This window comes from Spermophilus citellus (genome assembly GCF_964194105.1).
Source record: "Spermophilus citellus genome assembly, chromosome: 3".
Taxonomy (NCBI): domain Eukaryota; kingdom Metazoa; phylum Chordata; class Mammalia; order Rodentia; family Sciuridae; genus Spermophilus; species Spermophilus citellus.
This window is the reverse complement of record NC_138184.1, coordinates 5,308,417-5,333,774: the sequence shown is the minus strand read 5'-3', so window position 1 is coordinate 5,333,774 and position 25,358 is coordinate 5,308,417. Positions and strand designations below refer to the sequence as shown.

General features: G+C 52.5%; 4 protein-coding genes across 5 annotated transcripts; 3 read left to right on the top strand and 1 right to left on the bottom strand.

The window, feature by feature from the left end:
• Nucleotides 1–1,616: 1,616 nt before the first annotated feature.
• On the top strand, nucleotides 1,617–11,108 carry KANK3 (KN motif and ankyrin repeat domains 3). The gene is made up of 11 exons (XM_081285292.1): nucleotides 1,617–1,679; nucleotides 2,251–2,312; nucleotides 3,034–4,332; nucleotides 4,410–4,509; nucleotides 4,713–4,916; nucleotides 5,019–5,103; nucleotides 5,552–5,768; nucleotides 9,517–9,656; nucleotides 9,753–9,953; nucleotides 10,041–10,139; nucleotides 10,770–11,108. Exons 2-11 carry the CDS (start codon nucleotides 2,279–2,281, stop codon nucleotides 10,845–10,847), a joined length of 2,457 nt encoding a protein of 818 aa, XP_081141418.1. The 5' UTR covers nucleotides 1,617–1,679; nucleotides 2,251–2,278; the 3' UTR covers nucleotides 10,848–11,108.
• Nucleotides 11,109–11,436: 328 nt separating this feature from the next.
• RPS28 (ribosomal protein S28) lies at nucleotides 11,437–12,428 on the bottom strand. Its single transcript, XM_081285296.1, has 4 exons — nucleotides 12,254–12,428; nucleotides 12,112–12,159; nucleotides 11,703–11,836; nucleotides 11,437–11,510 (listed from the first exon to the last, which is right to left on the bottom strand). The coding sequence occupies exons 1-3, from the start codon at nucleotides 12,290–12,292 to the stop codon at nucleotides 11,714–11,716; spliced, it is 210 nt and encodes a 69-aa protein (XP_081141422.1). The 5' UTR covers nucleotides 12,293–12,428; the 3' UTR covers nucleotides 11,437–11,510; nucleotides 11,703–11,713.
• On the top strand, nucleotides 12,403–17,358 carry NDUFA7 (NADH:ubiquinone oxidoreductase subunit A7). The gene is made up of 4 exons (XM_081285293.1): nucleotides 12,403–12,509; nucleotides 12,873–12,922; nucleotides 15,591–15,740; nucleotides 17,143–17,358. The coding sequence occupies exons 1-4, from the start codon at nucleotides 12,459–12,461 to the stop codon at nucleotides 17,231–17,233; spliced, it is 342 nt and encodes a 113-aa protein (XP_081141419.1). The 5' UTR covers nucleotides 12,403–12,458; the 3' UTR covers nucleotides 17,234–17,358.
• A 2,611-nt stretch (nucleotides 17,359–19,969) lies between these two features.
• Nucleotides 19,970–24,765, top strand: CD320 (CD320 molecule). 2 transcript variants are annotated; one of them, XM_081284732.1, is made up of 5 exons: nucleotides 19,970–20,175; nucleotides 22,705–22,830; nucleotides 23,504–23,737; nucleotides 23,996–24,142; nucleotides 24,306–24,765. In XM_081284732.1, exons 1-5 carry the CDS (start codon nucleotides 20,049–20,051, stop codon nucleotides 24,443–24,445), a joined length of 774 nt encoding a protein of 257 aa, XP_081140858.1. In that variant the 5' UTR covers nucleotides 19,970–20,048; the 3' UTR covers nucleotides 24,446–24,765. The 2 variants fall into 2 exon arrangements, with proteins under 2 accessions (XP_081140858.1, XP_081140857.1); XM_081284731.1 differs by having other exon boundaries at nucleotides 19,971–20,175; nucleotides 24,303–24,765.
• Nucleotides 24,766–25,358: the final 593 nt, after the last annotated feature.

Below are 25,358 nucleotides of genomic sequence, written 5' to 3'. Positions count from 1 at the left end.
TAGCCATCAGAGTGCAAAAGGCTGGAAAGGGCGACTAGGAGGGTTGCCAGGTGGTTAGAACAGATGCCCAGTGGGCCAGGGAGAGGATGGATTGGGTCTGACTGGTACCAGTGGAGAGCTGGGTAGACAGGGGTAGTGAGAAGTTGTGCTGGGTTCTGCTGGCAAGGAGTCTGTAGAAGGTGGGAGAGCCCAATATGTGTTTTCTCACAGTCAATGGCTTAATTGCTCTATGCCTCAGTTTGCCCATCTGTAAAACGTAAATGATAACATCTATCTTGCAGTTATATTTAATCAGGGGTTACATTTAATCAGGAAGGGCATACAGTAGGCACTGATACAAGCTGCTTCCTATTCTTGAGGGTTTTCTATGTGGGCTCTCCAAAACCCCATCTATGTGTATGGGTGCTAGGGACCAACTCAGGGCCTCATGAATGCTAGGCAAGCACCTTACTACTGAGCTATATCCCCACCCTTTTTTCTTCCACAACAACTCCTTCTTCATCCCCCTTCTACCCCTCCTCCCTTCTTCTCCTTCTCTTTTCTTTTTAAACATATTTTAATATTTATTTTTTAGTTATAAGTGGACACAATATCTTTATTTTTATGTGGTGCTGAGGATCAAATCCAGTAACTCACACATGCTAGGCGAGTGCTCCACCTCTGAGCCACAACCCCAGTCCTCCCCTTCTCTCTTTTTTTTTTTTTTAAGAGAGAGTGAGGGGGGGGAGAGAGAGAGAGAGAGAGAGAGAGAGAGAGAGAGAGAGAGAGAGAGAGAGAGAGAATTTTCAATATTTATTTTTCAGTTCTCGGCCGACACAACATCTTTGTTGGTATGTGGTGCTGAGGATCGAGCCCCGGTTGCACGCATGCCAGGCGAGCGTGCTACCGCTTGAGCCACATCCCAGCCCCCTCCCCTTCTCTTTTTCCCTCAACTAGGGATTTAGCCACGAGTGCTATATCACTGAACTATACTACCAGCCCTTTTATTTTTTTATATTTTATTTTGAGACAGGGTCTGACTAAGTTGCCCAGGTTGGCCTAGATCTTGCCATCCTCCTGCCTCAGCCTCCAGAGTAGCTGGGATTACAGGAGTGCACCACTATGCCTGGCCCCATTCAGTGCTTTGTGTAGGGTACTGTGGATTGAACCCAGGGGTGCTTTATCACTGAGCTATATCTTCAGCTTTTTGATTTTTTTCCTTCATTCATTGCCTTCAATGTGTTATTGAGCCCACCACAGGGGCATTTTTTTTTTTTTAATGTGGTGCTGGGGATTAGAACCTTGTGCATTCAAAGCAAGAACTTTATCAACCAAGCTATATCCCTAACCCTCTTTTTAATTTTTGAGACAGGGTCTCATGAAGTTGGAGACGGACTGGTTTCCAATTTGCCATCCAAGTAGCTGGAATTATAGGCACATGCCATCGCACGCACCTAGCCATCCTGTGTTTTTTGAACCAAAATTGTGGACTCAATATTTGTCTTCATTAAATGTCACATTATTAGATATGACTCAACCTCCTTCACTCCATTGTGTCACCTAAAGTGTCACCCTCCTCCCATTCCCCACATATAGTTACAGCTTTGATCATCAAAGTACTTTTGGTTCTATTATAGACTCTTACAAGCCAAGGAAAGAGCCCTGTGGTGCTCCACTGGAGACATTTTTCAGAGAGAGAGGTATTCACTGGTTGCAACCAGCCCACAATTCTCCATCATTCCTAGAAGAGTCTCTCTGTGCAAAAATCCAGATGTGCACTTATATCTTGTTTACATTTCTCTCAATAAAAAAAATGTACCACTGAGCTGTATCCCCAGCCCCAAGAAATCTTTTTTTTTTTTTTAACTCTGCACAATCTCACCAGATGAGATTTTAACAAGCCCTCAATCTTCCAACTTTCCCCTTTCTTTTCTAAAGGATTACAGCCCACATGCTCTTGAGCATAACTTTCTAATTTTCCCCAGGGATTGACAGAAAACCCAGTAGGTCTGGAATGCCTCCCCCACTCCCAGAGACTCTTGTTTTCTTCATCATTTTATGCCTTTCCTGCCTCCTCCTTGCTCAGATCTGAGACATGGGGATCCCTACATTCATTTAATCCACTGTTCAAGGTCTTTGAGAGGGAGGAGGAGGGAGAGAGTCTGTGCTTGAGATGAGTGGACGGGTAGGTGGAGAAAAGCCCATGGGTAGGCTCAAGCTGCAGGGACAGGGCTGGGACCTCACCCTCATCTCTCTGGGGTCCTTTTTCAGGGTGTGCCTGGCAGCTACTCCAGGAAACATGGCCAAGTTTGCCCTGAATCAGAACCTGCCTGGTGAGTGTGCAAAATGGAACATATGATATGCAGAGATCCACACTTGGTGCTCCTGTGTGTGGACCCGGCCTTACAGTTCCTTCCTTTAAAACAGGACCCTTTCCAAAGGCCCACTGAACAACCCCATGACCCTGCTTAAAACCTACCCATGGCACCCTATCACAAGTTGACTAAAATCCCAACTCTCCAAGGTGGCCCTGGAGGACTCTGCAGTCTGGCCTTTATCCCTTTCTCTCCCTCCACCTTCTTCCTTCCCTGCTGGGAACACCCCACTGTTACCCTAGCTGGCCCTGCCGACCCCTACCCCAGGGTCTTTATGGACTGTTTTCTTCTTGACCTTCTGCCTGCAGCTGCTTAGATCTTATCATGCAGTGTTCAACTTTTAGGTTCCCTCCACAGGAAACCTTCTCTAATACCAGGGCCAATTTCCTTCCCTCCAGTGATTCATTTAGACGCTATTATTACTATTGCCCTTCTCACCGTCTGGAATGATTGTGTTTATTTATCTTTTCCCTACCAGAGGGCTCAGTCTAGAAAAGTGCTTGGTACCCAGTAGTCGCTCAATAGACTCATGAGTGCGTGACTATTTGGGTGCAGATGGACGTGCCAGCCTGGGGTGTGGGTATGTGCAATGGCAGGTGTGCAGAAGCCTGGTGGGGCTTCTGTCTCTTCTCTCCGGGGTTTCCTTGGCCTGACCACCACACTCCTGTCATTCCCGCAGACCTGGGAGTCCCTTGTCTGTTCCCTGGGCCCACTGGGGGTGCCCGCAGCCCGAGCTCGCCCTACTCTGTGGAGACGCCCTATGGCTTCCACTTGGACCTGGACTTCCTCAAGTACGTGGAGGAGCTGGAGCGCGGCCCCACCAGTCGCCGAACCCTGGGACCCCAGCTCACGCGCCGTCCTCGCGCGCCCCGGTCCGGCCTCGCGGGCGCGCGAAGTCCAGGCGCCTGGACATCCAGCGAATCCCTGGCCAGTGATGACGGTGGAGCTTCGGGCGCACTCTCCCCTCGGGCGCCCCTGGGGCTCCAGTTGCCGCCGCTTTCGCCGCGCTCACTCGTGCGTAACCCGCGCGTAGAGCACACGCTGCTGGAGACGAGCCGGCGGCTGGAGTTGGCACAGGCATACGAGCGCGCTCCCAGCCCCTCCCGCGCGGTCCCGCTTAGCCCGCGCGGGTCAGGCCGTAGCAGCCCCGCCCCCAGCCCTGCCCACAAACCCGCCCCCGCCTCACCTGGCCCAGCGCAACTGCAGCTGGTGCGCGAGCAGATGGCCGCGGCTCTGCGGCGCCTGCGCGAGCTTGAGGATCAGGCACGCGCGCTGCCGGAGCTGCAGGAGCAGGTGCGCGCGCTGCGCGCCGAGAAAGCGCGTCTTCTGGCGGGGCGCGCGCAATCCGAACCCGATAGGGAGGTCGAGGCGCGCCCGGACAAGCTCGCCCAGCTGAGGCGGCTCACCGAGCGCCTGGCCACCTCCGAGCGCGGCGTCCGCCCTAAAGCCAGCCCCCGGGCTGACGACCCCGACGGTTTGGCTGCGAGGCACAGCGAGGGCGCGCTCCAGCTCTTTGAAGGGCCCTCCGGGACTCCCGATGGAGCACCCCAGACCCGGGAAGCGGGCACCGAGGCCGTGCCTGAGATCGAAGAGGCGGGTGCCCAGGCAGTTCCGGAGACCCGGGAGGTCGGCGTAGAGGCGGTTCCCAAGACCGTTGAGGCGGACGCGTGGGTGACCGATGAGCTGCTGGGGCTCCCTGAGGTCGCTGAGCGCGAGCTAGAGCTGCTACGCGCCAGCCTGGAGCATCAGCGCGGGGTGAGCGAGCTTTTGCGCGGCCGGCTGCAGGAGCTGGAGAATGCCCGCGAGGCTGCTGCTATCGCGGCGGCGGCCACGTCTCAGCCACGCGAGGCTGCCACCCAAACTCTGTGGGATTGTGCTGAGAAGGCTATACAGACGGAGCCCCCAGCGGAGGCCACCTCCCTGACTCTGGAGAACCCGCCCGGACCCACCGTTGGAGACCAGGCCGCGGCCCCCGCGGGTGAGTCCCAACCCCTCGCTGAGCTCTGACCAGGCCACTCTGAACCTAAACTTAACGTCCTCTGTGATCTCTGCCAGGTATCCTCAAATCCATCATGAAGAAGAGAGACGGTACACCTGGCGCTCAACCCAGCCCTGGACCCAAGAGCCTCCAATTCGTTGGTGTCCTCAACGGAGAGTGAGCGCTTTCCCCCTTTCACGTGGCAGTGGCTGCGGGGACCTGGAAGGGGTGTGAATCCCTGTCTGCCTCTCTGCTCGCAGCATGGTTTTAGCAACCCTCAATTTCTTCACCTATAAAATGGTGACAGCTACTCCCACCTCTCAGCACTCCAGAATGAGCCCACTGGGTAGGCTCAGCGACGCCTCCCACCCCGCCCCCAGGTATGAGAGCTCCTCCAGCGAGGATGCCAGCGACAGCGACAGCGAAGAGGGAGCCACGGAGCCTCCGAGGAATAGCTCTTCGGGTTCCGGGGAGGACAGCGGCGGAGGATCCGACTCTGGCACCCCTGGTCCTCCCAGCGGCGGGGACTTCCTGGACCCAGAGCCTGAGACAGAGGCAGTACCTCAGCCAGGAACACAGGGGAGGTGAGAGGTGCCAGAGGTCTGGAGTGGAAGCGGCTGCACTCCTTCAGGTCACTGCTGCCCGGCATAGCGGCTGAACCGCACCCCGCCTCGCCTCCTCCGCAGGTGCGAGCTGAGCCCCCGTTTAAGAGAGGCGTGCGCTGCGCTGCACCGGCAGCTGGGCCGACCTCGTGGAATTGCCCGTGATGGCGTGAGTAAAGGGAAACCCTTCCCACGGGACCGTGCGGCCCCACCAGTGACTTCCCCTTAGGCCCTCTTAGGAGTCCCAAGACCGGTCCCCTCTCGCCAGGGACCTCTCTCTCAAACCTTCAAACCTTTTTTTTTGTTTTCCAAAGGAGCTCCCTCCGCAGCCCCACTCCCCGAGTCCTCAAGGGCAAGTGCTCAGCGCCTTCCCCCACTCCAAGTTCTTCCATGGATTCTTCCCACAGATCCTTCCCCAGAAGAGCAGGACCTGTGTCCCCTTGAGCCTGGGAACCCCACTCACCGCACTTCTCTGAAAGGGGTGTGCCCCCAACCCTCCATCTGGGTTCCCATTTCCCTTCAACTCACCAGCAGTGATCTTCTGTCCCTGCCCCCACACCTTCCCTCTGCCAACCTGTCCTGGGAAGTCATTGACATCTTTGTCCCTGTCACGGCAGAATGCTGCGCGCCTTGTGGCCCAGGAGTGGTTTCGAGTGTCCAGTCAGCGGCGCTCTCAGGCTGAGACCGTAGCTGGGGTGTTACAAGGGGTAGGGCACCTGGGAAGCGACCTACTGGCACATGTGGTAAACCTGGCGGATGGTAATGGGAACACCGCGCTGCACTACAGTGTGTCCCATGGGAACCTGGCCATCTCGAGTCTGCTGCTGGATACGGGTCAGAGTCAAGGAAGGGTGGGTGGGAGACCAGGGAATGGGGGGCCCACAGAGGGCAGGGCCAGAGCCCAGCCAGGCTAGAGGACCCTGGAGGAAAACTGTAGGAAAGGGATGGCCGGCAGAGGGCACCACTGGCTCTTCCTCAATCATGGATGGATTGATTGCCAAGGTCATTTTGATTCCACCATAACCCTCAGCTCTGCCCTGACCTTCCTCCCAGCTTTTGGATTTGACAGACCTCATTTTAGGACTTAATCTCACCAGCCTTAAGCATGCTCATCTGTGAAATGGGGATGGCAATGCCACTCCTCCTGGGCAGCTGAAATGACATGTAAAAGGTGCTGAGCATGTAGTAGGTCAGTATGTGGCCACCATGCCTTCTGTCCCTCAATCTCCAGCCCTGGCATTCCCTGAGTTCTTGATTCCCAATGCCCAGCCTCCAGGGCAGGTACTCACTCCTCAGGGCTCTGACTATCCTCCCAGGCAGGGGTGCTATCCCCACTCATCTGCCTCCTGCTCGCTCATCCTGGCTGCATCTTCTGTAGGGATCCACAGCCCTGGATACTGCAGGGTGCACAGACATTCACTGGGAGCCTAATGGGTGTGAGATTCTCCACGGGAGACCAAGCACAGATGTGATGGTGGACCACACCAACCACTGTCCGCACTTCCAGTTTCATTATCCTCCTGATTCTTCAAACCTTCTGGCTTCCCAGTGCCGTGGCCTATTACCCTCCCTTGACCTTGATATCAGTAACTGTGTCCCCTCCAGTCTCACTTCCCATGACCTCTCCTCATGACACTCACATCTTAACTTCTCAGCTTACTAGCTCTGGTTCCAAACCCCAATAACCCTTGGTTCTTAATGGGGAGAATTAACAAATATTTGCCAGGTGCAGTGGTGCACACCCAGTAACTCTGGAGGTTGAGGGAGGAGCATTAAAAGTTCAAGGCCAGCCTCAGCAACTTTGGCCCTCAGCAATTTAGTGAGCGAGACCCTATCTCAAAAGGGCTGGGATATGGCTCAGAGGTCAAGTGCCCCTGGGTTTAATCCTTTGTACCCCCCCCCCAAAAAAAAAAACAACCCAAATGCTTCTACTCCATTTTGTTACCTCGCCCCTTGTTTCCTTGCCTCCTAGCTGTTCCAGCTTTGGCCTGTCATGAACTCCTCCCCCTGTACCCCTCATCTCACTCTGCTTGTTGGACTAACCCCAGTGTGGCACACTGTAAATCCTCCAGTGTTTGTTGAAACAGAACATCAATGAATGGCTCTGTGGGTGATGGTGGGGAGTGGAGATAGACAACTATTAAATAATTCCAGATAGGCATAATGGCCGCGACAAAACAACCAGGGGATGAGATCAAGAAATGGGCTGATCCTTGGGTGTAACTCGGTGCTAGTGCACTTGCCTGGAATTGTGAGGTTCAATCCCCAGCACCACTCACATAACACAAAACCCACAAAAAAATGGGCTGGGCATGATGGTGCACACCTGTAGTCTCAGCAGCAGGAGATTCCCAAGTTCAAAGCCAACCTCAGCAACTTAGTGAGACAAAAAGTGTCTCAAAGGAAAAAACAAAAAAGGTGATCCTTCAGGAGAAGTCTCAGGGGCAGCTGGGAAGGGAAAGGAAGGAGGTTAAAATGGGTTGGTCCAGGGCTGGGGATGTGGCTCAAGCAGTAGCGCGCTCGCCTGGCATGCGTGCGGCCTGGGTTCAATCCTCAGCACCACTTACAAAGATGTTGTGTCTGCCGAAAACTAAAAAATAAAAGAAAAAAAAAAAGATGGGTTGGTCCTGTGGCTAGCCTGCAGAGGGAGACCCCACTCTGCATATTTTTGTGTCCCTCTTTCCACCTGACATTCTCCACTGTGTCATAGAAACCTGTGGAAAAAACAACATCCGCATGGCACACCATTGAACTACAACACCCAATTTTTAATATTTTGTGGTGCTGAGGTCCAAACCCAGGGCTTTGTGCATGCTAGGCAAGTGTTCTGCCACTGAGCTATACCCTCAGATTTCCTTTTGGTTTCACCTTGACTTAACCCTTTTACTCCCCAGTCCATAGCTTCAAAGTCCCTCCTTCACTGGAGTGTCCTTAAACATCCCTGATCCAGCTCCTTACTTCAGACCCCCCATGATATGTTCCTCCCAGCTGTACAGCTCCTCAAACCATCTCTATCTTCATGGAGCTTCCAGAATGTTGGGGAAACAGGTACAAAACCAGCCACTCCAGCTGGATGTAGTGGCATACATCTGTCATCTCAGCCACTTAGGAGGCTGAGGCAGGAGGGTCCCAAGTTTGAAGCCAGTCTCTGTGAGACCCTGTCTCAAAATAAAAAGCTGGAGATGTAGCTCAGTGGTCAAGTGCCTCTGGGTCCAATCCCCAATGCCAAACAAACCCCCAAAACCAAAACCCACTCCAGTACATGTAGTCCCAATGAAGAGGGCCTGGATGGCAACAGAACTGACCAAAGAAACCAAGCTGATGTGTTTAGTTCTGAGCAGCATCAGTCAGGCTTTATTTGTTTTCTGGGACTGCCGTCAAGTACCACCATGTGAGTTTTTTTTCTTAAGTATTTATTTTTAGTTTTAGGTGGACACAATATCTTTATTTTTTATTTTTACATGGTGCTGAGAATCGAACTCAGTGCCTCACGCATGCTAGGCGAGCGAGCTTCCCCTTGAGCCACATCCCCAGCCCCATGATGTGAGCTTAATTCAACAACTTACTTGCTTTTAGCTCAGGAATCTGGAACCAAGGTGTGTTAGCAGGGTTGGTTCCTGCTTGGGGATTGGAGGGAAAATCTGTTCCAAGCCTTTTTCCTAGCTTCTGGTACTCAGTGTTCCTTGGCTTGTAGTAGCTTACCCTCAATTTCTGCTCCATCATTATATGACATTGTCTGTTTCTCCTCCTTGATAAGGGACATCAGTCATAGTGGATTAGGGCATACCATAACTACCTCAGCTTAACTTGATTACATCTGCATAGGCTATTTCCAAATAAGTTAACATTCATTAGTACTGGGGGTGGGGTAGAACTTCAACATATCTTTTTATGGGACATAATTCAACCCATAACACAGGCTGGTGTGGGGGTGCTGAAGATTTCTGAGAAAAGATCAGGGGTGGGCTTATAGTGTGGTAGAGTACTTGCTTAGCATGCACTAGGCCTTGGGTTACATCCCCAGCACCAGAAAATAAAACACCCCCAGGAAAGATCAGAAGCTATTTAATACATAAGTCATGGTGGGCCAGGGCCTGCATTTCAGGAGCAAGGGGGGAAACCAGAGGCATTTTAATAGGCAGATGACTGGGCCAAAACCTTTCCGAACACTGCTTCTGGCTGCTGCATGGAAAGTGGAGTGGACTGAGACCAGGACGGTGGCTGGCCATTCTCCAGGGCAGTAATGATAATGGCTTGGTGGATGTTAGTCATCAGAACAGACATCCATTCAGTCTGTCAACAAATGTTTTTTGAGCATCTAGGGTGTCAGGTATTGTTCAGAGCACTGAGGGATATAACAGCCAACAAAACATGACCAGTTTGAAATAGGGAGTCAGGGAAGGATTTACTGAGGTGAGATGAGAAACCCTGGGGGAAGAACCATATAGTTATTGGGGGGAGGCAAAGGGCAAAAGGGTGACTGCCACTAGGCAGAAAAAGAACTTAGGCCCTGGAGGGAGGTGTGGACAAGGCTGAGTTGCCGATATGGACCTGTTGCCTGACCACCCCTCTCCCTCAACAGGGGTCTGTGAGGTCAACCGCCAGAACCGAGCTGGCTATTCTGCACTCATGTTGGCTGCACTCACCTCTGTGGGACCGGAGGACATGGCAGTGGTCCAGAGACTCTTCAGAATGGGTGATGTAAATGCCAAAGCCAGCCAGGTGTGTGGACATCCCCACTCGGCTGAGATTACCATTGCTTTTACATTGAGTTAAGTGCAGCTTCTCACCTTCCTTCCCCACTTCCTTGTTCCCTAGACAGGACAGACAGCCCTCATGCTGGCCATCAGTCATGGCCGCCAAGACATGGTGGCAGCCCTGCTGGAGTGTGGGGCTGATGTGAATGCACAGGATGCAGATGGGGCCACAGCACTGATGTGTGCCAGCGAGTATGGACGACTAGACACTGTTCGGTTGCTGCTGGCCCAGCCAGGCTGTGACCCTGCCATCCTTGACAATGTGAGCCACTATCATGGTGCTGAATGGTAGGGTGTATGTATGTGTGCCCATGGTGGCTTAGGGACCTGATGTCTAAATTTTCCTCAGGAGGGCACCAGTGCCCTGGCCATCGCCCTGGAGGCCGAGCAGGATGAGGTGGCTGCCCTGCTGCACACCCACCTGAGCTCCAGCCAGCCTGGTTTCCAGGTGAGCACAGCCTCCCAGCTGCAGATCAGGTTTGAGAATACTAAGCAAGCCCCAGACTTCCCTTCCTGGAGAGCATGGGGTGGGGTATCTGTGTCTGGGTTTCCCTATGAGGCTAGGGTTTGATATTTAACCTGCAAAACACTGAACCCGTGAGGTAGACATAGGGTCATGAGACTAAAGTCCTAAAGAGAAAAAAGTGTTGGTGGGCTTCTGCTACCTGCTCCAAGGAAACTCATATTGAAGTAAAAGGAGCCCATAGGTGAGAGGTAGGTAGAGGAATGGGGTGCAGACTTTGGGGGAAAGCTCCACAGCAGTGGGAGGGGTCTAGGGGTAGAGGCTTATACTAGATGTTAAGAGCCTGGCTGTTCTCAGGGCTTTACTCAACTTATTCAACCCAGCCACCCACCCTACACTCATCCCACTAGAGATGTGGGAATGGAGGTCAAGTATCTCTTCCAAGTCAGAGGCAGAGCCAGGATTCAAACTAAGCAGGCAAAGCCCACAATAAAGGCTGAAGTTTCTCCTTAGGAATGATCACAAAGGGGTCTGCTAGGTCCTCAAGACTGGGGCTAAAACCCCCAACTTCTGCAAGACTCTGCAGCAGGACCCCTTTCCTTCCTCTGTCTCTAGAGCCAGCTGCCCCCAGACTCTCAGACAGCTACACCTGGAGAAGGCAATGACAATGAAGGGGAATCCCAGCCTCAGTGAGCTGCCCAGCACATGACCTGGATGGTGGGGAAGAGGGAGATCATTCCTTCCCCCACCTCGCCTCTAGATCAGAACAGCGCCAGGGTCCTCAGTACAGATGCCTGCCCTAGTGTGACAGAAAAGCTGCTTCAGCTGGGATGGTGCAGCATGAGGGAGGCCTTATGCTGAACCCACCAAGGTGAGGTGGGACCTGGGGAGTAATATACCTCCTGGTCCACCCACACTCCCCCAAACTTTTCCCAAATAAAACACTTCTACTAAGCTCGTGTTTTGCCCCCAGGAGTGTGTGTGTGTGGGGGCTGGGACACATATGCATGGTTCCTCTTTTTCTTTTTAATTTTTTTTCAATAGTAGATGGACACAATACCTTTATTTTTATGGGGTGCTGAGGATCCAACCCAGTGCCTCACATGTGTAAGGTGTGCTCTCTACCACTGAGCCACAACCCCAGCCCAGCATGGTTCTTGGGAAAAACCACACCCCCTTAAATTGCAGATTGCAGAGGGTTGATGACCACTTGTGGGGGGGGGGGGTCACACAGCAAAGGGCCAAAAGAAAATCTAGTTAACAGCCCAGACCAAAACTGGAGTTTATATACAATACAAACTCTTTATTTAACAAATGCAGGTCATCCTGTGGGCCAAGTAGTACAGATCCAGGACCCTGTAAATAGAGTAGAATATGAGATGCCGGCAGAGCCCTCAGCAACTAGCAAAATTCTCTTCACTCTTGCCAGTATCCACAGATCCTTTCCAACTCCTAAGACCCTTCCACCTAAGCCGTGGATCTAACGATCTAACAGGGACATAATTCAACCCATAACACAGGCAGGGTGAAGGCTGCCTCTGTACCTACCAGCAGCAAGTTCAGCGCAGCCTCCGAGCCTCTCGCTCCGATTCCAATAAAGTTAGCACATCGCCCTCACGGACGGGGCCTTTCACGTTGCGGATGATGGAGCGGCTTGTGTCGTCCATGAATTCCACGCGCACCTACAGGCCCACCGGAGGACAGGAGTAAGAGTGGACGAGTGAGAGTTACCACGAGGTGGAAAGCTGACATGGGTTCAGAGGACGTATCGGGAACGGACTTGAGAAAACTTGTGGGGACCATCGGAACCCGAGGGAATGAGGTGGCCAGGGCTCGGAGCCCCGGGATAAAGGGAATGTCGATTCTCAGATCCCCTTAGGTAGGGTCTGAGGCAGGGAAAGGGTTTTCATCAGGGCTCAGATCCTCGCAAGTCGTCCGGGCGCCCCCACCCGCTCACCTGCGTGCACTGTCCCTGCGAGCCGGTCCTACCCAGCACCTTGGTGACCTGGCGGAAAGAAGCTACAATCAGACCTGGACTTCCTGGCTCTTCTACCCACTCCCTCAATTCCCCTGAGCCCCAAGGCGGGCGCCCGCCTCACCCTGGCCAGCTTGATGGGCTGCACACGGCTCGTGTCCATGATGGCGGCGCCGCGGCTGTCGGTGGAGAGAAATCACGTGTCTCCGGGATAGCTTTTATACAACGCTCTAGCCACGCCCACGCCTGCTCTCGCGATATGACGCCGCGCACTTCCCAGTATCCCTCGCGGTAGAGACGTCACCGACGCCCTTCAGCGCGGACGGAAGATGGCGTCCGCTACCCGCTTCATTCAGAAGCTGCGGAACTGGGCATCTGGGGTGCGCGGGATGGGCTGGGCCGCACTGGAGGGGATGGGGACGGGGACGAGGATGTGGGCTCTGTGCACTCCAGACTCGCTACTTACTTCCCTCCTAAGCCGGGCCTTCGCTCAGTGGAGGATGTCTCCTAGATTCCCCAGTTTCTGACCCTGTTAGCCCGGAATTTACTGTCCCACCGCCACTATCTGGGCCCGGGACTGACTCAAGTCTGGGATTTCCCTCGCTCCCCACCTTGCCTTTGGATCCCGTGGCCCTAGCATTCCTCTTCATCAGCATGGCCCATAGACCTGTCCTGGCTGTTCATCCCCTTCCCTCTTCTCCCCTGCGATGCCCCGCAGGCTGACCTCCCTTCTCCTCCCACAGCAAGACCTGCAGGCGAAGCTGCAGCTGCGCTACCAGGAGATCGCCAAGCGGTGAGCCGGCCCCGCTCGCTGCCCAGCCTCCAGTCCGGTCTTTCCTCCACCAAAAGCAAAATCCGTGTGCTGTTAGATCCCTGGAGCGCTGGGCAGGGATCCTGCCTCCACCGCCTGCGAGGCTATGGAGGCAGAAATAAAACTATGCCTTTAAGTTTGCACAACTCTCCAGGGAGCCGGCTTCTTTGTAATAGGGAGGCTGGGCGTGTATTCTGGTTTGGAACTTTGAGTAGGTGTTCAGTTTTCGATGTGGCCCCTTACTGTTTAATCCCCAAGCTACAGAGTTAAAAACAATAGACCTGGAGAGGCTAAATCATTTGTCTACAATCAGTTGGACACTAGAATGTGACAGCAGGGGGTTGAACCCCAAAGCGTCCCGATTTCAAACTCTTTCATGTAGTTGATATATATACAAGCCCTTGCCATGTTCTCAGCTTTGGGGATACTCTATGAACAAGAGAAGTTCTTATCCACATCTCTTTGGTGGTGTTCACCTCCTAGGGAGAAACAGTAGGGAAATAAACATAGCAAGTACCATGATTCTGAAATGTTTTCAAGATAAAACAATAAATGCGAATAAGCTGGAGGGTGGCTATCCGAAGTCAGATGGTTGGGAGAGGTCTTTTTACAGGGTTTACCGTTGAGTCACCCAAATGATGGGAAGGAACCAAAGAATAACCATTGAAAAAGCATATTGCTGTTGGCAGAGGGACCAGCAAGTACCGAGGTTGTGAGGTTGGGCAGAGTCTGAAGTAGGAAGGAAGTTAGTATGGTGGGAATACATCCAGGGAAAGGACTTTGGGATTGAACTCAGGGCATTGGGATTGAACTCAGGGCGGCATGCATGCTAGGCAAGTGTCTACCACTGAACAATCCCTCCCAAGTCATTCAAGGTTATCATGAATGAAAGTAAACTAGCATTAATAGCATTAAAATAATCAAATTTATGTGAATGCTGCATGTTGTGATTAGTTCCAAATATCCTAAAATATTGAATTTTTGTTTGTTTGTTTGTTTGTTTGTTTTGGTGGTACTGGAGATTGAACCCATGGGTGCTCTATCACTAAGTCACATCCCCACTTCGCTGGCCTTGAACTTTGATCCTCCTGCCTCAGGAATTAACAGGCCTGGGCCACTGTGCCCAGCTTGAATTGCTTTTCTATCAAGGTAGTTAGTGGGCCAGTTGAGAAAATGATTTTGTGAATTTTTCAACTTCTTTAGGATAGTGGTGCCCTGTAGTGATTAATTTGGGCCCTTTCATTGGGCAACTGTTACCTTTCTGTGCAAGGATGCAGAAACCTAAGGTCTATAGTTTAGAGGGGCATCTTTGCATTCAGTAGGAAAATTCTGTCACATAATATATTGCATGTCATGTTTTAAAATGTTTACCTTGTATCTGCATTTCTTATTTTAAAAATACAAATACTATCACTTGTTCTAAGAAACAAATATTTAAGTTGTAGCACAACAGTTACCAGACAAAAATATTATTCAACAACGTAACTAAATAAAAACCAGATTTATTTATTTATTTATTTATTTTGGTAGTGGGTATTTAACCCAAGGGCACTTAACCACTGAGCCACATCCCCAGCCCATTTTATATTTAAAAAAATTTTTTAGTTGTAAATTAACACAATACCTTTATTTTGTTTATTTGTATGTGGTGTTGAAGATCGAACCCAGTGCCTCACACGTGCAAGGCAAGCGCTCTACTACTGAGCCACAACCCCAGCCCCCCTTTTTATTTTTTGAGACAGGGCCTCGTTAAGTTTCTTAGAGCCTCCATAAGTTGCTGAGGCTGACTTCAAACTTGTAATTCTCCTGCCTCAGCCTCCCGAGTCACTGGGATACAGGCATGCACCACTGCCCCTGGCAAAACCAGATCTTGTGATTTTTCTCCCTGTCTTCTCTGTCCCCTCCCTCTTTCCCACTTTCCTCTGGGAAGCTCCTCTTTTGTTTAGAGCTCAGCATTTCCTTTTAAGGCCTCAGACTTCTCGGTAAATTTAGTCCAGGATTTAGTGCAAGAGTCTTGGCGTCATACCACACAGTGGCAGGAAATGTAGAGGTCTGGACAGGCTCCAAGGGCAAGGTGTTCTTTGGGGAATAAGCTTTGATCCCAGCAGGATTCTTCAAAGAGTTCCTGAGATGACAGGAAACCCAGGGATTCCATAGATTGGCCTTTTGGGAAAAAGCTACTCAAAGCAGACAAAAATCCAGTGCTGGTGTCCAAGTGTTTACAGTTGATGGATAGGTGGTAGCCATAACCTGGCTCTCTGCCTCTTCAGTTTCCTGAGCTCCTGCAGGTAGAGGTGAGGCCAGCTGCCAAACTTGGCTATACATAGATATGGGCTCCCCTTCTGGGAGTCTCACCAAGCATCCTTCATACCTACCATATTTACCTACCATGGGGGAGCCTGAAGTAAGGCAGACTTTGACCTGACCTTGTATTACCCTCACATCCAAAGCAATGTCTACTACCTGCTTCTGGGCTCTGGGCCCCTACCCATGCATGTATGCATAACTGTGCCAAGGGACATGTTGGGCTTGCAGCCCATTCCCATGGCCGCAGACCCTGAGTCTTGTGACTGACTTGATTGGACCACAGTGAGGCAATGGGAGAGACTGTTGGTTTGCTTCATTCAGTGCCAATGTTCTTTCTCCTTAGGACTCAGCCTCCTCCCAAGCTCCCTGTGGGCCCCAGCCATAAGCTCTCCAACAATTACTACTGTACTCGTGATGGCCGCCGGGAAGCTGTGCCCCCCTCAATCATCATGTCCTCACAGAAGGCACTGGTGTCAGGCAAGACAGCAGAGAGGTGAGGACCTTGAGCATCATTTGCCCAGAGCCCTACAGTGGTCTCTCCTGCCTCTGGACCTTTTTTCCCTGCTGAAAGGTGCTTTTCTAGATTCTGTTTATCTGGCTGGGGGTGTAGCTTAGTGGTAAAGCACTTGGCTAACATACACAAGGCACTGGGTTCAATTCTCAGCATTGAACCCAGTGCCTTGTATATGTTAATTGAATGAAGAATTGTGCTACTGATGGTTTTTCATTCCAGAGCTCATTTAATCCAGCCCCAACCCATGATAGGGTACCTCACTTGGGGGTGCGTGTTTTCAGATGAAGTCTGATGTCCCTTCAAGGGTCCTAAGAAAAGCCTGGACATTTTACTGCTTTTATATATATATTTTTTCTTTTTGGTGGTGGTGCCAGGGATTGAATTCAGGGCCTCATGCATGCTAGGCAAGTGATCTACCACTGAACTATGCCTCCCAAGTCATTGGCATTAAAGGTGGTGAGCCACTGGACTGGCTTCAGTTAGTCTGTCTCTCTCTCTCTCTCTCTCTCTCTCTCTCTCTCTCTCTCTCTCTTTCTTTCCAGTAATGGGATTGAACTGAGGACCTTGGCAATGCTTGGCAGTTGCTTTACCACTAAGCTCCTCCTCCAGCTCTTTTTATTTTTTACTTTGAGACGGGTCTCACTAAGTTGCCTGCACTGGCCTTGAACTTGTCATCCTTCCACCTTAGCCTCCTGAGTAGCTGGGATGACAGGTGTACATCACTGCACCTGGCTAAACAGCATTTTGTTCAACTTCATTTTTTTTTTTTTTTTTGAGAGAGAGAGAGAGAGAGAGAGAAAGAGAATTTTAATATTTATTTAGTTTTCGGCGGACACAACATCTCTGTTTTGTATGTGGTGCTAAGGATCGAATGCACACCAGGCGAGCGCGCTACCGCTTGAACCACATCCCCAGCCCTTGTTCAACTGCATATTAACTTTTAGCCACACCAGACTAAGAGATCCCTAAGCACAGGACCTTCTTTTACTAGCATTGTGCCCATGTGCAGAACCTTGAGGAAGACCAGTGGACACTGTCACCTGATTACTAGGTCCTTTTGCCAGCATCCTGTTTTGGGGCAGCAGGAATGGTTGGATGCCTTGTCCACACCATATGGCTTTAAGTGGGAAGGGAAGAACCCAGCTATTTCCTGTCCAGGAACCAGTGCAGGTTCACTGGCGTTTGCAGGGGGCTGGGGAAGCAAGGAAGTATACCCCCATTGTAGGGGTTTGGGTCGTCTGAGACACCTGCCCTCTGTCTCCAGAACCATAAAGTCCCAGCAGGTGTGTCCGTACCAGGTGTGGATGTGTTCTCTTCTTAGATCCTTTTGTACTGTTCTCTGGAGACCTAGCCCTAACTGAAGTCTGTGTTCCTCTTCCAGCTCAGCCGTGGCAGCCACTGAGAAGAAAGCAGTGACGCCTGCTCCTCCCATGAAGAGGTGGGAGCTGTCCACGGATGAGCCTTACCTGTGACACTGCCCGCATGCTCATAGGCTACTTGGCCATGTCTCCAGGGCCATCTGAGTGCTTTTCCTCCCTGGATTCCCTCTGGGGATACTGTGACCTAATTTATGAAAAATACAAGGAATTCCATATCACTTCTATTTTTACTTTCTTCTTTTTTAAATAAGGGTCAGGGCCTTTCTCTGTTCCCCAGGCTGACCTTGAACTCCTGGTCTCACGTAATGTTCCTACCTCAGCTTTCCAAGTACCTGGGACAATAGGCATGTATCACCAAGCCTGGAACTTTTGCTTTTTAAGTGACCCCAGCATACTTGGATTTGGGGTAAAGTTGGTGCCAAGTTTAACTCATGTCAGTGCTTCAGAGGTGGGAAAGGAATGTTTCCTGGGCTTCCTGCATGCAGAGCTGATGATGTGGTGCAGGAGGCCTGACTCTGCTCCCAGGGTTGTGGAAATAGGGAGTGGGGTGGCTCCTTCTTGGTGACTGGGTTCCAGCCCTCTGGGTATTTGGGGAGCAATGACTACCAAGGCCCATGGGAGGGAGTGGTACTTAGAAGACCAAACAGATGCTCATTTGAGAACTACCCCTATCATTGCTCATGGGGAAGGAAGTTTAGGCACCTCCCCATTGAGGCCCCCAGTTGGTCTTGGCCACCTGCAGCTCAGTGGGAAAAGCAGAGGGCAGCAAGGGCAGCTCACAGAAGTCTCACCTGGAGTGGGTTCAGAAAAGCCTTCCTGAGCCAGAAGGAAGGTTGGGAAGGAAGGTTGCTGGTCCCTGTGGAGCAGTGAGCAGAAGAGAGAAGGCTGCAGGGCGTGAACAGTGGCCTGGAGCAGGGGGAGTGTCAGTGCTGCCCCACCGAATGACCCTGTAACCTCCAGTAGGTGCAAAACATCTGGCTATGTGCCAAGAGTGTCACACTGTTGGCTTCTGGAAGCTTAGAGCCAGGGGAGAAAGACCACAGTCCCAGGGCTCCTTCTCTGCTTATATGACTGGATCCCCGAAACCTCCCTCACCAAGACCCTGATCCTCAAAGGCAGGGGCACTCCCTTCCCTTCCTCCCTGGGCAGACCTATTTACCCTACTGACCTTTCCATCTGTGATTGTATCTGAACAACATCACCTATTATTTTCTTTTCCCATGGTAACAGGAAGACATAAAAACTAAAACAAAACAAAAAACATTCCAAAAGAAGATATACAACCTCTAACATTTTCAAATTGGGAAGCATGCCATTAACCTGCAAATAAAACCTTTTCTAGCTGGTGTGGTGGCCCATCCCTACAATCTCAAAATAAAAAATAAAAAGGGCTGGGTATGTAGCTCATTGGTGAAGCGCCCCTGGGTTCAATTCCTGGGCAAAACAAAGACCTTTCTGTGGAAATATGGGTGACTGCAGCCTCACAGGAGACTTAGGGCTGGGAGTGGCAAACACTTGCCCATGTGTCAGTATTGAGGGACAGTGATTTGTTTGGGGCCCTGCTGGGAGTTGGAGTCACTGCATCTTCTGAAGGCAGAACTGCAAATGACATTTTTCAAGACGAAAATATTGTAGTCAGATTGGACAGAAAGACGTGTGCTAGTGGGAAGAGAAAACCCAAAGGCTGCATAACTCTTTGATGAAGAGGAGGATGCCAGAATAAGGCACAGCTCCCTGGGTGTGTGAGAACTAAATAAGCCAATGAAGATGAGTTGATCGCATCCAGGTGACAGCGACAGAGGAACCATTTAGTCGCCAAGTATCTGTTAAGATACCCTGTGTCGGGCATTGAGATAACAGCAGTACACATAGCATTCCTGCCCTGGTGGAGGTGGCGTTCTAGTGGGGAATAGGACAATAAACCAAAATAAGTAAATAAAATATAAAATCCGTCGGTGGCACCAAAGAGGCAGTAGGAAGGAGGGGATGGGGAGTGCCTGAGGGGAGTTGCTACCGTATTAAACAAGATCATCAGGCAATAACATTAGTGGCAGTGTGCATGAGGAACGCAAAGGAATTTAAGTAGAAGCCGATAACATTTACAAAGCTTCGGAGCCGGCGCAGTGGCGCACTCCTGTTACGGGAGGCTGAGGCAGAAGGATCGAGATTTCAAAGCTAGCCTCAGCAATTTAGCGAGACCCTTAGCAATTCAGTGAGACTCTGTCTCTAAATAAATAAAATACTTTTATGAAAGGTCTGGGGTTGTGGCTCAGTGGTAAAGGGCACCTAGGTTCAATCCCTGGTGTCTCTCTCTCTCTCTCTCTCTCTCTCTCTCTCTCTCTCACACACACACACACACAGACACACACACACACACATACACACACACACACACACACACCAAACAAGCAAACAAAAAAACTTTTACCTGGGCTGGGACTCAGTGGTAGAGCGTTTTGTCTAGCATGTGCGAGGCACTGGGTTCAATCCTCAGCACCATATAAGAATGAATAAATAAGAGTCTTACCCTGAAAAAGACATTATCTGGAAATGCTCTAAAATAAAATACTCATGTGTGCACAATGTTACAAAAAAAAAGAGAATGAATAAATAAGATAAAGGTAATGTTGTATCCGTTTTTAAAAAACCAAACCATTTACCTAACTTCAAGTAGGCTGTATACCATTCAATGGACTTTGCCAATGGAAAAGTGGGGAAAAGCTTCAATTTAGGGGCCCCTCGTATTCTGACATTTACGGTACACAGAGCTGTCCGCGCCGCGGGAGCGAGGGGCGCAGGCCCCGCCCAGCTCGCGCGTGCGCGTGCGCGTGCGCGTGCGCAGGGATAAGAACCCGGGCAGACGGCGTGTGGCGGGTACAGCGGCTGGGGCGGCACGAGTAGCGGCTGGATGACGCGGGGCGGAGCACGGCGGATAGCGGCCCTGGGCCTGGCGCTGCGGCTACTGCTCAGCCTCGGGCTGGGCCTGGAGGCCGCCCCGAACCCAGCCCGAACCCGGACGTCGGCCCAAGCTCCAGGTGAGCGAGTCCCCTCAGCGCACGCCCCCGCCCCTCCTGGGGCTGCGCCCCGCCCCCGCGCACTCCGCAGCGCTTTTCCATTGGCTGCGCCGCCTGTCGGTCGTGGACACTCCCCCAGCACATGGGTTTGGATTTAGTAGTGTGCGGGGAGCGGGCACTGGTGCTTTGAGAGCCTGAATGCGGGGCCTTCCACCTGGGCGCCTCCGCCTACCTCTAACTGCCCTGTGCACCACTTCCCTTCCCCCCATGACCTGTTTTGCTGTATTATGCCCCCATTGTCACCTCTAAGCCGCCCTTCAGTCCAGCATGGTCGGGAAGACTCGTAGCAGGCACAGGTTTTCCGACCTCTAACCACGCAGGATCAGTCTCCTGGTGCTTCCACAGCAGCTATGCTTTCCAAAAAATCTTCGTCCCGAGGCCTTGTGGCTGTTTCTTGGACAACCAGCCCCACTTTCCCATTCTTTCCTCCTCGGTTTTCTGCCTTCTGGGATGAAAGTTCTCCCTCTCCAGGCATTAAGCACGGTTCACTTGCGACCCCAACCTCACAAGTGGTTGGGCATGTTCGCCCGTGGCCCACGTGATTCTGGGTGTCAAGAGACAGGGGAGCTATCCCTGAGATCTTCAGAGGCAGCTGGAGGGTCAGAGTGGCCTCCCTGTGCTTATAGGATCCCTAACTTTCAGCTGAGAGCACAGGTTTATACCCTCCACTCTTCCATGTGGTCTCCTCTTGTGGCAGACTTACCCCCAAAGTCCCTGCTTTTCAAACTAAATGTTCCTGGTTCTTTAGTGAAGCTGGGCTCATTTTAACCAAGCACTAGAACTCTACACACAAATGGCTCCTTTTCTCAGAGTGCTGAGGTAGGAACTCCCTTCTCTGACATGTGGCCCTGACCTCCACTGAGTGTCCAGTCTATGGGAGGACCATTGTTACACGTGGGAGGCAGCGCTCTGCAGGTCTTTAGCCTACCCCTTTTGTTATTTTCATAACTGAGGCTGGGAGGGTAAATCACTGCCCTGTCCAACTTCTCTTTGATCCCCTGTTCTGTACAGTGGGGCTACCCACTGCTACTTACTTTACAGAGAAATACAGTCCAGTAGGCCAGCCAAGGGAGGTCAGAGCCCTCAGAGCAGTTGGTAGCTAGGCCTGGGGAGGAAGTGGCACCTGGAGGCTGCCAGATTCCTATGGGTAGGGAAAGAAGCTGGTACCTGGTTGACCCTAGCTCTTCCAGCTCCACAGAGCTCAGGGACTGTGGCCAGAGCCCAGTTGGGCCTGGAGGCCTGGGGAGTGGGGGTTGGAGACTCAGGCCCTGGGAATGTAGATGGAAAGGACAATAGAAGCAGGCCGAGCCGATGGAGCAAGGCCAAGCCAGGGCAGGGTATTTTTACGTCTCCTTGCTATAACTTGGAGGAAGCCTTAAGAGCCACCTCCTGTCTTTGTTTCTCAAGCTTCCTCCTGCTAGAGCAGGTCTCAGGCCCCCCTGTGCTCCTCCAGGTCAGCAAACAGCTCTAGCCTCCTGTTCAGAGTCAAGGAAGGCTCAAGTCTCATTGTACTCATCTTGGACCCTCTTGTGACCCATTGCTTGTGCATTGTCAGGGACTTCCCTGGCCTGGGTCATGAGGTCACAGCCATGACCTCTGCTGACTGTGATCTGTGGGAGGGTAGGTGTCACTGGTATAAGGACTGTTGTTTTACACGGGAGGCAGAGCTTGGTGGGTTTCTGAGGGGGACATGAGACCCCTCCCAGGAAGTAAGCTGCTATCTGAAGGCTGTGGAAGAAATCACAGGTGTAGATTGAAGGGGTGGGGAGCTTCTGGGCCAGGGAAAGGTGTAAACAAAGACTGTGGAGCAAAAGACCAGGCCCCCTAGCCCAGCCATGTGGATGCCCAGAAGAGGAGCTGATAAAGAGGACAATGTGGAGGAGTTGGATTTGGTAGTGAGAGGGTCTAGGAGCCAGGGGAGTGTGGGTGACAGAATGATGTGACTCTAGTGGAGATTGGAGCCAAGGGTTTAGTGAGGAGATGATGCGTTCAGGTCAGGGAAGGATTTAGGAGGTGAGGCAACAGGGCTTGCTAACAGAGCTGGTTCTCTGCCTAGGGGCTTAGTTTCCCTTTTTGCTAAGCAGGTGGAATAGAATAGACCCTGATGACCTTGACCATGAGTCTTATCTGGAACATGTGGGGGATGGCTTCTCCCCTAGTCTGTTGAACCACAGAGATTAGAGGTCTCTCTGGTAGACTGGCCATTTGGAACCTTGTAGACTCCAGGCCCTGGGTTCAAATTCTGACTCTGCCACTAGCTTTGTGGCTTTCTCTTAGGGTCCTCTATAGACTATGTATCATAGCAGTGCCCTCCCAGTAGGGCTTCAAACCCCCCACACAGTGAGTGAGCGCTTTGCAAAGGGTGGCCACCTGTGTAGTTCCTGCACCCTGGGACTGGCATGTTCCAGTGGTTGCAGCCTGTGACCCCTGGCCCTCGTGGAGAGGATTCAGACTGGGGTCTCCCAGGCGTCACTTGTGCATATCTCATAGGCCCCAGTGCAGGCTCGTGCCAGCCCACCCACTTCCAGTGCCGCAGCAGTGGCTTCTGTGTGCCCCTCACCTGGCGTTGCGATGGGGACTGGGACTGCTCAGATGGTAGCGACGAGGAGGAGTGCAGTAAGTGCCCATATCCTGGGGTGGGGCTTTCAGGGGTGGGGCCTGGGAATGGAAGGTTATACTCTTGGGCAGATGGGGAGGGAGGAGAGGAGGGGTTGGAGTTTGTTAAAACTCAGGGTCGAGTGGATGGGCAGGGCTTGCAAAATCTGGTAGAGTGGAGTCTGGGTCTTGGACTGAAGAAAAGGTGGGTTTGCTGGGCTCCACTAGAGTGGCGCACACCTGTAATCCCAGCAGCTGGGGAGGCTGAGGTAGGGGGATTGCAAGTTTGAGGCCAGCCTCAAAATTTAGTGAGACCCTGTCTCAAAAAATAAAAAGGGCTGGGGATGTAGCTCAGTGGTACCCCTGTGTTCAACCCCCGATACCAAGAAAAGAAAAGAGGTGGGGTCTGGGCTGGGGGCGAAGCTTAGTGAAAAAGTCCTTGCCTAGCTTGCTCGAGGCCCCAGGTTCAATCCAAGTTAGGCTTTTGGGAAGTGGAGTGAGTGGGGTCTCGTGGGGAGGAACTTGCTGGGAGGCAGGACCTCGGAAGGTGGAGAGCTGACAGGAGCCAAGGGCAGAACTTTAGCGCAAGGCGGGTCTTCCTACAGCTGTTCTCAGAAGGCGGGACTTACTGGGAAGCTCTGTGCAGAATGCCGGGCTTTCTTGCATGGGTGTTTGGGACCTGACTGTGCCCTAGGGATCCAGCCGTGTACCCAGAATGGGCAGTGCCCTCCACCCCCTGGCCTCCCCTGCTCCTGCAATAACATCAGTGGTTGCTCTGGTGACACCGACAAGCACCTTCAGAACTGCAGTGGCCAGCCCTGCCCTGCAGACCATCTGCACTGCGCACAGGAGGACACCTGCATCCCACACACGTGGCGCTGCGATGGCCACTCAGACTGCATGGACTCCAGCGATGAGCTTGGCTGCGGTACATCCCCAGGACCTCGGTGCACCTGTGGGAGTGGGGAGGGCTAGGGCTGGTGAAGAGCACCTGATATCTGCTAGGGTGCTCATGACTGGCAGAGTGTGGATACGGCACTCTCCTGGGCCTCCTCCTTGGGTGGCGTGGCATTGTTAGGAGTAGCTCACCTGGTCTGGGATCAAGAGGAACCTCAAGAGGAGCCTCCGCATGCCCCGTGCCTTGGGTGTCCCCTCCGCAACTACTGAGTGCCTGCTTTTATTGCAGAAACCAACAAGACTTTCCAGGGAGGGAGTGCCATAACCATGACCCCTGGGACCCTGGAGATTGTCACTTCTCTCAGGAATGCCACAGACGACTCTGCTGGGCACCAGTACAGAAGCCCAGGTGTCCACGGGGCCGTTGTTGCTGCTGGTGAGATTCTCAGCCTCCCTGCCCCTGGGCCTGTTCTGGGGGAATCGGGTCTGGGTGGGGACGGGATGCAGACCACCCAGCCCCATATGTTGGGAGCTCAGTGGCTGTGAGAGCCTGTGCCTTCCTCCCACTACCCCTCTGTCCATCTCTGTGTCCACAGCAGTGCTGAGTGCCAGCCTGGCTGCTGCCATCCTCCTGGTGGTGATATGGCTCCGAGCCCAGGGGTATCTACCCGCCCGGGGGCTTCTGGTGGCAGTGAAGGAGTCTCTGCCGCTGTCAGAACGGAAGACCTCAGTGCTCTGAGGACACGCTCTCACACCTCGTTGCCCCTGCCTGAGTGCAGCCAGATGAGGATTGTCTGCATGGGAACATGCGGGCAGCTGCTGGGGCCCCAGCCCTCAGAGACTTGGGTGCTCCTGGCCACCTAGAACCTTGCAGATGTGGCCCAGGAGGCTGGGACACTCCCTGTGCACAGGAGGAGTTTGGATGGAGAACACGCCACAGCCAGAGACGAGGGGCTGGCCGCAGCCCCTCCTAGGGCCGGGGATGGCCCTGCATCTAGACACTCCTGCCACCCTTGCTAGGGTGACGATTAAAGTTCTTCCACGTCCTCTCCCTGCCTCTGGGCCTCTGTCTTCCTGGTCTGGGCAGCCTGGGGTCTTTGTTTTACCCCTCTTCTGTGAGGTTCCAGAGAGGAGGGGATGCAGGACCTCATTCCCGGCACCCTCTTGGCCCCTCCTCCTCTCGCCTCCTGAGAGCAGGGGTGGCGGGGCTGCAGTGGCAGGGAGGTCTGCATCAATGGCAGCTTCTATGGCAAGGAAGAGCGGAGCTCAGGCAGCACCTCCCGTCCTGAGTTGCAGCCCTTCGTCCATCATGGCCTCTCCCCCTGTGAGAAGAGGCTGTGGGTGGCCCTGGCCCCAGCTCCACCCTGCTGTGAAACATGGGTTTTATTATCAGGCCTGGTGAGGCCTACGAATCAAGAAAGAAGGCCCCTGAAAAGGTCACACTCAGTGGATATGGTGGCACATGCCTGTGATCCCAGAATTGGGGAACTGAGGCAGGGGGATGGCAAGTTAGTGAAACCCAGTCTCACAGAGGGCTGGGGATGTGTCTCAGTGGTAGAGCATGGGTTCAATCCCCAGCACCAAAAGAAAAAAAAAAAAAGAGAAGAAGATATAACTCAGATTCTTACAGTGGCGGTGGGGTCACAGGTACC